At 45.6% G+C, this 13,088-nt stretch overlaps 1 protein-coding gene across 5 annotated transcripts in view; it reads right to left on the minus strand.

Annotated features, from left to right (window-relative positions):
- LOC126260187 (uncharacterized) overlaps positions 1-13,088 on the minus strand; it is a 196,451-nt gene that overhangs the window by 91,191 nt on the left and 92,172 nt on the right. For 4 of the 5 annotated variants that reach the window (XR_007546622.1, XR_007546623.1, XM_049957481.1 and 1 more), the window contains exon 3: positions 9,243-9,678. Coding sequence is in view for 3 of the 5 variants with exons in the window: in XM_049957481.1 (XP_049813438.1) it covers positions 9,243-9,678 (436 nt within the window). In the remaining 2 variants the exon portion in view is untranslated. The remainder of the gene's footprint in view (positions 1-9,242; positions 9,679-13,088) is intronic. The other variant, XM_049957487.1, reaches the window with a different exon arrangement.

The raw sequence follows: 13,088 nt of genomic DNA on the forward strand, positions 1-13,088 counted from the left end.
AACCACGACTGTGACAATACCACACAGGGAAGTTATTGTGAGATGAAAAAGCAAAAATCGGTGCTTACTAGGAAATGGTACTCTCTAATCGTCAAATCGCTAAGAAGTTGAACCGTTCAGCTACAATAATTGATAATTTCGTTAGATTAGCGCACGATATCGGCAGGACGGAAAGTATAGGCAAAGTAGAAAATTATTTGAGGCACCGAAAGGGTTTCTTTTGCGCAATGCAAAGGGCACAAGCCATCATTCATTTTACCGTGTTGCTGATTCACAGTACCCAGTAACTGCCAACGTATACGACAATTTTTGTCAACATTTCACAGTCAAGAAATGACTGCAGAAGCCTACTCCAGCATAAACATAAACAGGCCAGATTGGAGTTTGCTGAAAAATATGTCATGAACTTCAGAATGGGATAAAGTGAATTTAGATGGGCCAGATGGATTTCAGTATTACTGGCATGATCTGAGGAGAGAGTAGCAGGTATGGATGAGCAGAAATTTTGGTGGTGGAAGTGTTATGATTTGGGCAGCCTTCTGCGCTGAAGGTAAATCACGTATTGCTTCGCTGAACACCACACTGAACTCTAACACGTACACTGAGATGCTAGAGACAGAACTGATTAGAATGTACGAAGATCTATGGAACGAAAGTCTAATGTTTCAATAAATTAACGCACATGTGCATGTTTGTGCTACAACCAGAAATGGTTCTAAGATGAAGATGTCGGTGTCTTGCCCTGGCCTGCACATAACCCGGATGTGAACCCCACGAAAAATGTTTGGTGAAAGTTCAGGGCGTGTTTATATGTATGGAATGCAATTTGAGGTCGTATGTGAGCCAGTAAGTGCGATGCGAGAAAACTGGGCGACAATTTCACTCCAAGAACTACAAACCTTAACAAAGTAAATGCAGAAGAGAATTTTTGAGGTGATTAGAGAAAACGGAGATTGTAAAAAGTACTAACAATGCAATAACACAAGAGGACGGTGAGTGTCTTTATACCAATTTCCACCGAGGAAATGCAAACGCCTTGTTACTCGTGCCACGAAAGAAGCTATGTATTTCGTCGTGACTGTTTATGTCTTATACTACATTCATAATAAATTCGATACAGTATGTTACGGACATTGTACTATTACTTTCGTAGGAACCCTGCCTTTATTTTGATTTCCAATGCTGTAGTGTAACGTAAATTGTAACATTTAACTTCATGAAGTAGTGTTGTATTTATTGTTGAGATCTCCTTTGGTGTAATTTGAGTCGAATGAGTTGGGAACTGAAGCAAAGTGTCTACATTTGAGATACATTTGTACTGACGAGGACAACACTTCATGCTGAAGTCAGTGGCGACTCGTAAGTACACATTCGAAATTGTTTCACAAACATCTCTTTTACGGACCCTTGCTTAGTGAAACGTTTTTGCGTCTTTTACCGTATACTTATCAACCTTATCAGTCTTCGCAATTAACTGTGATATGTCTTGTATAAATAACCTAGCGGACAAGTGGGGAGCTCCATGAAGTTGTATGCAAAGGATGTCCTTGCATATAGAGGAGTTACAGCGCTAGAAAATTGTAGTGGAATGCGGGTATTGACAGAAACTGTCAGAAAAGCTTGTAAGAATGTTGAAGAGTAGGTTGTGCTGAGAAATAATTGCTACGAAAAAATTCGATACATTGCGCCGTTCAAATGGTTCTAAGCACTATGAGGCTTAACATCTGAGGTCATCAGTCCCCTAGACTTAGAACTACTTAAACCTTACTAACCTAAGGACATCACACACATCCATGCCCGAGGCAGGATTCGAACTTACAACCGTAGCAGCAGAGCGGTTCCGAACTGAAGTGCCTAGAACCGCTCGGCCACAGCAGCCGGAATTGCGCCGTTTCCGAGTTACTTAGCATTATAGTTAGTCAATCAGATCAGTGCGTGTGCAAATTCAAGCTGTCCGCTAGAGACGATGTCACCAAACGTGTTCTTCGTTTGGTTTCTTAACCACTGAACAAGAGAGCGATACAAAACTTGGACACGGGACGGCGGTATGGCTCAAACCCGAGGCAAAGGCTAAGCAATCTCGTGCGCTGTCATCTACGACGTGAGAAAAACATACACTGATTTTGTATCTGGTGGGCGCTTGAATTTGTTCGCGCAACACCCTGATTGGCTAACTTCAATGCTAATTAACTCGAAAACGGAGCAGAGTATCGAATTTTTTCCTTAACAGTTATTTCTCAGCACAGCTACCCTCCAACTTCCCTACAAGATTTTCGCTCTGTTTTTGTGTACCTGGTATATGTCATCAAATTACATCACCACGAAAGAGCCATGCAACGAACTTCAGATTGGTATGAAGTCAACTATAGGCTTGGATAAGCATACGGTTGGTATTTCAACACAACTGTACTGCAAGCCACAGGTTTCTCCTTCACAAATCGCATTTCAATGTTGTTTGTTTATAAGAAGTTTGCGTTGTACGTAGGATAACGAGAAGAAACGACCAGCAGCACACATCGGAATTTTATTTACTGGTTTAGCTACACAGGCTTTCAATGTGACCATAATCCTCTCCTCTATGTACCGAAATCTACAGCTGTCGTATGCATATTTTGCTGGACAGACATTCTAGGGAGAAACAATATGGCGGGAAAGAGTGTAAACTCAACCCAAGCACTGTCCTACAATATTTTACTCCGCAGGAAGATGTACTCTCAAATACGGTAAACTTGTGTGTTGAACAGATTCGAACCTGCACCTTTACCGTTCATGCGCACTGCCCTCATCGAGTGCGCAATACATTCATCACTCACAACTCGTCGCTACATTGTTTTCAGTTGAGCCGTAAGGTTTTTCTTCAGTAACTTCATTGGTAACGACAGTGTCCGCAAAAGGCAAGGGGCCACATTGGAGTCTCTTTTGCAAACAGTTTTAATCTCCCAGAAAACTCTGGTAGTTATCAACAAGCAGGTTGCCATGATTTTGGTAGACATCGCATCGTGCAATTGCATTCGAACTCAAAAAGCAGGTACGTCAGAGACCTGTTCCATTTACTCCAAGAGTGCACTTAAAGGGGAGAACGCAGCCACATAGAAGACGCTATTCTACATCTACATCTATATTTATACTCCGCAGGCCACCCAACGGTGTGTGGCGGAGGGCACATTACGTGCCACTGTCATTACCTTCCTTTCCTGTTCCAATCGTGTATGGTTCGCGGGAAGAACGACTGCCGGAAAGCCTCCGTGCGCGCTCGAATCCCTCTAATTTTACATTCGTGATCTCCTCGGGAGGTATAAGTAGGGGGAAGCAATATATTCGATACCTCATCCAGAAACGCACCCTCTCGAAACCTGGACAGCAAGCTACACCGCGATGCAGAGCGCCTCTCTTGCAGAGTCTGCCACTTGAGTTTGCTAAACATTTCCTTAACGCTATCACGCTTACCAAACAACCCTGGACTACATTTTCTAAGGACTCTCCCAATGAATCTCAACCTGGCCCCCGGCTTAGCAACAATGAATTTTATATGACCATTCCACTTCAAACCGTTCCGTACGCATACTCCCAGATATTTTACAGAAGTAACTGCTACCAGTGTTTGTTCCGCTATCATATAATCATACAATAAAGGATCCTTCTTTCTATGTATTCGCAATACATTACATTTGTCTATGTTAAGGGTCAGTTGCCACTCCCTGCACCAAGAGCCTATCCGCTGCAGATCTTCCTGCATTTCGCTACAATTTTCTAATGGTGCAACTTCTCTGTATATTACAGCATCAGCCACGAAAAGCCGCATGGAACTTCCGACACTATCTACTAGGTCATTTATATATATATTGTGAAAAGCATTGGTCCCATAACACTCCCCTGTGGCACCCCAGAGGTTAGGTTAACGTCTGTAGACGTCTCTCTATTGAGAACAACGTGCTGTCTTCTGTTTGCTAAAAACTCTTCAATCCAGGCAAACAGCTGGTCTGATATTCCGTAGGCTCTTACTTTGTTTATCAGGCGACAGTGCGGAACTGTATCGAACGCCTTCCGGAAGTCAAGGAAAATGGCATCTACCTGGGAGCCTGCATCTAATATTTTCTGGGTCTCATGAACAAATAAAGCGAGTTGGGTCTTACACGATCTCTGTTTCCGGAATCCATGTTGATTTCTAGTTCATAGTGCTTCGCTCTATCCTATTCGGTCGAAGCAGTCCACGAACAATGGTCCGCGCTCTTTGTCTTGTCACAGCTACGAGCTGCGCTGACGTGGCGGAACTCCCACCTCTACAGCTGGCGGGTCCGCGACCTATGCTATCCCAGCCTCAGGATCGAGGACACGCCAGCCGGTGACGTGCCGATCGAGGCGTGGTCGCCTCTAGCTGATGAGTGCGCGGTGCGGCCTAGCGCAGCTATCCACAGTGGCGTCTCTGCACTTTCCCCTCTTTTACTATGAAGTGTGTACACTAAGGCGACGAAAGTCATGGAATAGCAATATGCGCATATACAGATGGCGGAAGTATCGTGTGCACTAGGTGTTAAAGGGCAGTGCTCTGGCGGACCAGTCACTTGTACTCAGATGATTCATGTGAAAAGGTGTGCGACGTGATTCTGACAGCACGACGAGAATTAACGGACCTTGAATGCGGAATGGAAGTTGGAACTAGATGCATGGAACATTCCATTTCGAAAATAATAAGGAAATTCAGTATTCCGAGATCCACAGCGTCAAGAATATGTCGAGAATGCCACAGTTGAGGCATCACCACTCACTACGGACAATGCGGTGGCCGACGGCATTCACTTAACGACCGAGAGCAGCGGCAATTTCGTAGAGATGGCAGTGCTGACAGGCAAGCAGCACTGCGTGACATAACCGCAGAAATGATTGTGGGACGTACGAAGAACGTATCCGTTAGGACAGTGCTTCGAAATCTGGCGTTAACGGGCTATGGCAGCAGACGACCGACGGGAGTGTCTTTGCTAACAGCGCAACGTTGCCTGCAGCGTGTCCCCTGGGCTTGTGGCCATATCGGTTGGATCCTAGACGACTGGAAAACCGTGGCCTGCTCATATGAGCCCCGATTTCAATTTGTAAGAGCTGATGGTAGGTTTCGAGTGTGGCGGAGACCCCACGAAGCCATAGAGCCAATTTGTCAACAAGGGACTGTCCATGCTGGTGGTGGCTCCATAATGGTGTGGGCTGTGTTTATATGGAATGGACTGGGTCCGCTGGTCCGCGTGAACCGATTACTGACTGGAAATGGTTATCAGAATGAAATTTTCCACCCTGCAACGGAGAGTGCGCTGATATGAAACTACCTGGCAGATTAAAACTGTGTCCCGAAACGGGACTCGAACTCGAGAGCACTCGGTCTGACACATAGTTTTAATCTGCCAGGAATTTGGAAATGGTTATGTTCGGCTACTTAGTGACCATTTACAGCCGTTCATGGACTTCATGTTACCAAAACAACGATGGAATTTTTATGGACGAGAATGCACCGTGTCACTGGGCGACAGCTGTTCATGATTACTTTGAAGAACATTCTGCACAGTTCGTGGGAATGATTTGCCCACCCAAATCGCCTGATATAAATATCAGAGGACTGGGACATAATCCAGAGGTCAGTTCATGCACGAAGTCCTGCACTGGTAACATTTTCGCAATTATGGACGGCTATGAAGGGAGCATGGCTCAGTATATCTGCAGGGGTCTTCCAAGGCGTTGTTGAGTGCATGCAACTCCAGCAGCTGCACTACGCTCTGCGAAAGGAGGTTCAACAGGATATGAGGACTTACCGCATGCTTCATGTTACTTCAACGTAGATTAGTTTCTTGTAGGCGAGAAGGTATGAGGGATGCTGAGTAACAGCTTATATTCAATCGAGTGGAACAAAGTTTCTGAAAACATAAAGTAAGCACACCTGACAAAAATTGATCACCACTATGACGGATCACGATAACACCGTGTTGCACCACCTCTAGCTGTGATAACGGCTAGAACTGGGATAGGGTCTAGAAGTTTCTTCACGTACGTCATATACAAATCAGCGACTCTTTTTTAATTAGATCCCTTAAGGCTGCCATATTGTGGGGAAGCTGAATGCTAACTGGTTGCTCCAAATACTTCCAAACCTTTTCTATCGGGTGATTTAGCGAACAGGTCGAAGTGAAATATAATGTCAGACTTGTCGTCAAACCAGGAACGAATGTGTCCAGCCTTAAGAACAAGGCTGTTGTGGTCTTAAATGAAAGGGCCACATTGTAGTAATCATGAAGGTATAAAAGAATCAGTGACACTTAGTCGCCGAGAATATTTAAATGAACATCCCAGTTCATGTTCTCGGTAAACTAATTGACAGGGACCAAGCCCTGGGTCGAAAAACAGCCATAGTTTAACACAGAACAACCTCTGAGATAAATCAGATCCGCCACATTGGACTCTCAGTGCACTCTACATTTTGCGTTAGTAAGGAAGAAGCAAAATCATGATTGATTAGACCATATTACTTATCTCCAGCCATATACTGTCCAGTTTCTGAGTGTTTGGGTCACTGAAGACGTAGAGCTTTGTGTGCTGCAGTGAGCTATGACTTTTGCGAGATATCTGATTCCAAATGTCCTTTACATGCAGTTCCCTTCGCAGTTATGGACTGGCAAGCGACTAAGATGAACCTGCGTTCACCTACAACACCATTTCTCTGGAGGCTCGAACGGGTTGTTATGGCGTGACACTCGTCTCTGCGGCCTGGCGTGTGGTATCGTTTTTCGTCCGCCCTTCATAGGCCATGTTACAAGGGTGCAAGTGGTGCAGCATCCATTGCAGAAACGCAGATACACCAACCAATAGGACCACTTCATTTAAAACCTGATTATGTGCACTTCCAAACACGATGGCTCGTTTCTGCCATTCTGTCACGTCTCCAAGTCGACCCATCCTTCTGCATTCGTCCCATATCACGGATTGAGTAATGCTCACCACTTCACTGTCAGGAGTGGACGGCCACATAATCAGCCCTTGGTGGTAGCACTTCTACACCCTCTGCAACGCTCGAAAGCGAAAAATGTGTTCTTTTAAGGCGTTGACTTACATTTTGTTCGTTGAGGTTACAAGACAATATTTAGTAGCTGGTAATACACTGACGCAGATGGTAGGTGTTACACCATGACGACCATGTCTGAAAGCAAGCAAACTGATATTTCAATATTTCCGTGCTTATGACGTGTGTTTGTTAAAATTTCATCCTTATATGAGCTTATTTTTAGTAGAGAAACAACCATTCCTACAAATGTAGAATAGTGTGATAAGTGACGACTGCTGGGTGTGTTTAACGTTACTGGAGCTTTCCAGGCGCAGACTGGAACAGAGTGTAACTTGAGGAAAAAGATCGAATCATTGACACGAGAGTTACGGTAGCGTCAGTTCGCATGACAATAAGCTCCAACACATTAACTGCAGAGGGATGGTAAAGTAAAATCGTATGGCATGAATGGCTGGGAGACCCTGAACGGCAGGTACAGTCGCCTGATTGGAAAGGTTTTCCCTATACTTCGCGCCCATAGGCGAAGTGTGTGAGTATTGTGTGCTGTTTAAATGAAACTGTTAAGTAAGGGTGACTGCAATGCCTGTGTGTGTAATTTTGCGCCACGTATGTGCTGGATGATTATGAGAGAAGGGAGAGGGGCCGCCAACCTTAACGTTCACATCTGACAGACGGATTACTATCTACAGCGCCACACGCCCTCACTTCACGAGACTCTGTAAAGAGGTTTGGAATTTAATCCAGGACATAGAGACAACGACTGGTGGTCAGGGACTTAACGCCATCACCTTGCCGACAGCTTGTGGTGCAGCTGCACACTCACCCAGCTGAGTACTGGTTATGCCCAACTTCAGTGACGTGACGAGATGGACGCAGGACAACAGTGTGGAAAGAAAGGAAAGAAGTAGGCACGAGTCCATCTATGTGGTCTAAACCACGAGAAGACGGTGAATTTCTCAACTGGCTTTGACGAATACATGAATGACAGTGGTTGAAATCTGGGCACAAGTTACAATCAAGAGGGTCAAGAAGAATTGTCGGGATCAGACTACTGAAACCTCAGTTGAGGAGTTCCCTAGTTGCCATGTGCAGTTTACCACTGACACTACCACAGATAACACAGACTTGCATGGTGTATAGCCAGAGTCAACTGGGACACTCAAAATGGTTCAAATGGCTCTGAGCACTATGGGACTTAACATCTGAGGTCATCAGTCACCTAGAACTCAGAACTAATTAAACCTAACTTACCTAAGGACATCACACACATCCATGCCCGAGGCAGGATTCGAATCTGCGACCGCAGTGGTCGCGCGGTTCCATACTGAAGCGTCTAGAACCACTCGGCCACGGCGGCTGGCCAACTGGGACACTGAGTGGCATTCTGCGATGTTCAGTGGTGAGTCTCTCTTTTGTTTATGGCCGTCATGTCGACGCCAGCGTACCCGTAGACGACCTAGTGGAAGGTCACAGGAAGCAGTCATTCTCGGTGCACATACATCTCCAGCTCCTGGATAAATAGAGGGCGGGTGAGGGGGGGGGGGGAGGAAGATGTCCGATATGGCCACAGGACTGATGTGGTAGTTGTTGAGGAGAAGCTGAGTATTCGCCAGTACATGGCAAGAAGTGTAAACCCTGTTCTCGTACTCTTCATGAGTAGGATACCACATGGCATATTCCAGTGGGTTGACGCCAAAGCACTCGCCACAGTTTACATCACAAACGCTTGAGGAATGTACGGATCCTCCACTATCTTGCTCGGTTCCCTGATCTGTCACCCATAGAGTATGTGTTGTATGCAACGGGCAGACTTATCCTTTCATATGAGCCTCTAACCAGCAATCTTCGTGAACTGACACACCATGTGTTTAAGGCATGGCAAGAAATGCCTCAAGATGACATTCAGAAGCGTCGTGGTTACGTAATACAAAGAGTACAACAGTGTTCTGCTGCCTGGGGGAGTCGCACCTGCAATTGCTGCTAATGGTGGACATCTGTTCCAAACTGAATCAAAATTTAATAATGTGATGCTCGTTATGTGACGAACGTGTCCCCCAAGTTCGATAAATATTGGACTGATGTATCACGGTGTAAAATTTTGCTGTTCCGTGAGTGTAGTTAACTGATGACGCAGTGTGTTTCAGTGTAGAGCGTGAGTGTGTTGCGAAGGCGGGTAGAGCTGAAGCAACTCGCGCGTCCTCACCCAGGCGCGTAGCCGCTGAAAGCGAGCTGATGCTGGCGCTGCTGCTGCTGGACGATGGCCTGCAGCTGCTGCAAGTACCGGAACAGCGACGCGAAGTCGAACGGCTGCGCCACAGGCGCCGTGTGCACCGTCGGGTAGTACGGGTACTGTCCGCCTCCTTGATAGCCGCCGCCTCCTTGGTAGCCCGTGCCCGCTCCTTGGTAACCCGTGCCCGCTCCTTGGTAACCACTGCTGCCTCCTTGGTAACCTGCGCTGCCTCCCTGGTAACCTGCGCTGCCTCCCTGGTAACCTGCGCCGCCTCCGTGGTAGCCTGCGCCGCCTCCCTGGTAACCAGCGCCTGTTGATTGGTAACCGACGCCTGTTCCTTGGTAACCGCCGGCCGCTTTGTAGCTCTTTGTCGCCGGCACGTGGTGGCCAGTTCCTACCGCACCAACTCCTGCAACACAAAAAAAAAAAAAAAAAAAAAAACAAAGCGTCAGTATGTCGAGCTCACATACAGTTTTGTAATCACCAATAATTTGACGCGTATGATGCAGTCATCCCTATTATGAAGCGATACCTGAAATCTCCAGAAAAACAGAGGGGTCCAAAAAAATGTATCCACTGTTTACATCTACATCTACATCTAAATCCATACTCCACAAGCCACCTGACAGTGTGTGGCGGAGGATACCTTGAGTACCTCTATCGGTTCTCCCTTCTATTCCAGTCTCGTATTGTTCGTGGAAAGAAAGATTGTCCGTATGCTTCTGTGTGGGCTCTAATCTCTCTGATTTTATCCTCATGGTCTCTTCGCGAGATATACGTAGGACGGAGCAATATACTGCTTGATTCCTCGAAGCTTCAACAAAAGCCCGTACCGAGCTACTGAGCGTCTCTCCTGCAGAGTCTTCCACTGGAGTTTATCATCTCCGTAACGCTTTCGCGATTACTAAGTGATCCTGTAACCAAGCGCGCTGCTCTCCGTTGGATCTTCTCTATCTCTTCTATCAACCCTATCTGGTACGGATCCCACACTGCTGAGCAGTATTCAAGCTGTGGGCGAACAAGCGTACTGTAACCTACTTCCTTTGTTTTCGGATTGCATTTTCTTAGGATTCTTCCAATGAATCTCAGTCTGGCATCTGCTTTACCGACGATCAACTTTATATGATCATTCCATTTTAAATCACTCCTAATGCGTGCTCCCAGATAATTTATGGAATTAACTGCTTCCAGTTGCTGACCTGCTATATTGTAGATTAATGATATGGGATCTTTCTTTCTATGTATTCGCAGCACATTACATTTGTCTACATCGAGATTCAATTGCCATTCCCTGCACCATGCGACAATTCGCTGCAGATCCTCCTGCATTTCAGTACAATTTTCCATTGTTACAACATCTCGATATACCACAGCAACATCCGCAAAAAGCCTCAGTGAACTTCCGATGTCATCCACCAGGTCATTTATGTATATTTTTAATAGCAACGGTCCTACGACACTGCCCTGCGGCACACCTGAAATCACTCTTACTTCGGAAGACTCCTCTCCATTGAGAATGACATGCTGCGTTCTGTTATCTAGGAACTCTTCAATCCAATCACACAATTGGTCTGATAGTCCACATGCTCTTACTTTGTTCATTAAACGACTATGGGGAACTGTATCGAACGCCTTGCGGAAGTAAGAAACACGGCATCTACCTGGGAACCCTGTCTATGGCGCTTTGAGTCTCGTGGACGAATAGCGCGAGCTGGGTTTCACACGATCGTCTTTTTCGAAACCCATAACTGGCAAACTAATTGATGGAGTTGTCTCATCTTTGGCAGTGTAATAGTTTGTGGTTCCGGCAATCGCCACACAAGCGTTGTATTGCGTTGTTTTGTTTTATCAGATGACAGTCGCCAGATAGTCAGTGTGTTGTTCTTAGTTGCACCTAGTTACTCGAGTAAACATGGCTGGCGCAAGGCTTACATTCCATGAAAGGAAGTCAGTTTTGAAGTGGTATTTTAAGTACGAAAACATTAATGAGGTTCAACGGCAATGGCGAATTGAGTATCAGACAGAGTCACCGACACATTTAACGATTCGTCGGATTCGAGACAAATTTGAAGCCGAAGGCTGTGTTAAAGATGTTCACAAACAACGATCTGGACGACCTGTAACAGTAACAAGTCCAGCTAACTCCCGTCGTGTGTTAAACAATTCATTCGCTCGCCACAGAAGTCTGTGAGACAGTGCGCCCGTGAAACTGGAGTGAGTCGCTCAAGTGTTCGGCGAATTTTGAAGACAGCAAAGTGGAAGTGCTACATCCCGCGATTGCTACACGCAATGAACGAGGACGACCCAGATCGTAGAATGGAGTACTGCGAGTGGTTTACTAACATGGTGCGCAACGATGAAGAGTTTGCAGAGATGATTGTGTGGTCTGATGAGGCACAGTTCAAACTCAATGGTAAAGTAAATCGCCGCAGTTGCATCTACGGGGCCGCCGAATATCCGAACTCCCATGTAGGCAAAGCCGTGAATTTGCCAGGAGTAAACGTGTGGTGTGGGTTGTCTTACCGGGTTTGATTGGGTCATTCTTCTTTGACGGCACAGTTACTGGTGAGGTGTACCCTCAGAAGCTTGAGACATCCATTTTATCTGCCAAGTGAGACTTGTATGGAGATGGAAGAGTTTACTTTCAACAAAATTGTGCCCCAGCCCACTACCAAAATCGTGTTAGGGCGTATCTCGGCGAAAATCTACCAGGAAGATGGACAGGCAGTAGAGGTGCTGTGGAGTATCCACCACGTTCCCCAGACCTAACTCCTCTGGACTTTTACCTGTGGGGAACACTGAAGGACATGGGTTATCGAGAAAAGCCACGCACATTGGATGAACTTCGAGAATCCATCGTACATTCATGTGCAAATATCAAACTGAACACGTTGCAGTCAGTAGTTCGTGCTGCAGTTCGGTGGCATCGTTTGTGTGTGATATCTTTAAGTTGGACTTTAAGCTACACTTTCACCAAAAATGAGACAACTCCGTCAATTAGTTTGCAAGTTATGGACTTTTAAACAGTGGATACATTTTTTTGGACCACTCTGTATATTAATTTCAATTATTACGTATTAATTGCTCTTGTTCTCCAGGCTGGGAGAGAATACACAGACCTGAAAGTTTCTATCACTTTTGGAATGCATACCAAATTCGCATTTAGTAGGGAGTTCAGTATCTTCAGCGTTTCCGCTTCTATATCTTTCACTGTATTAAAGCTTCTCCCCGTTAACTGGATTTTCATCTTAGAGAAGACAGAGAAGTCACATGCATCTAAGTCTGGTGAGTACGGTGAGTGGGGAACAATTGCCTACTTGTTTTCAGTCGAAAATTCCCGAATAGTGTAGGCCATACACGGCCGTGCATTTATATAGTAGAATACCCAGTCGTTTGTACTCCATCCTCGTGGACGTTTTTTCTTCAAGTTTTCACTTACATGACTTAAAACCTCGAAATAGAACTCTATTGACTGTCTTATCAGGAGAGAACAACTCGTTATGAACAGTCCCGTTGTTCACTACAGAAAGAATGTCAACATCGATCGTAGTGCCATTTGTCTTTATTTATTGCACTGCAGATCTAGATTTCAATTGGCGATGCAGCTGTCAGTTGAAATCTAGATCTGCAGTGCAATAAAAAAGCTACGACAGATGCTGACCTTTCTGACCTAGATTACATCACGGTCGTGGGGTACAACCACTCCCATGGATTCGAACATGATGAACAATTCTGTTGTTGTTTAAGCTTTTTGCATACTTCCAAGCGATGTTGCTTCTGATCTTCGTAAAGCAGTCAAAAAATCGTGGCACAACCGCC

This window comes from Schistocerca nitens, chromosome 1 (genome assembly GCF_023898315.1).
Source record: "Schistocerca nitens isolate TAMUIC-IGC-003100 chromosome 1, iqSchNite1.1, whole genome shotgun sequence".
In the NCBI taxonomy this organism is placed as follows: domain Eukaryota; kingdom Metazoa; phylum Arthropoda; class Insecta; order Orthoptera; family Acrididae; genus Schistocerca; species Schistocerca nitens.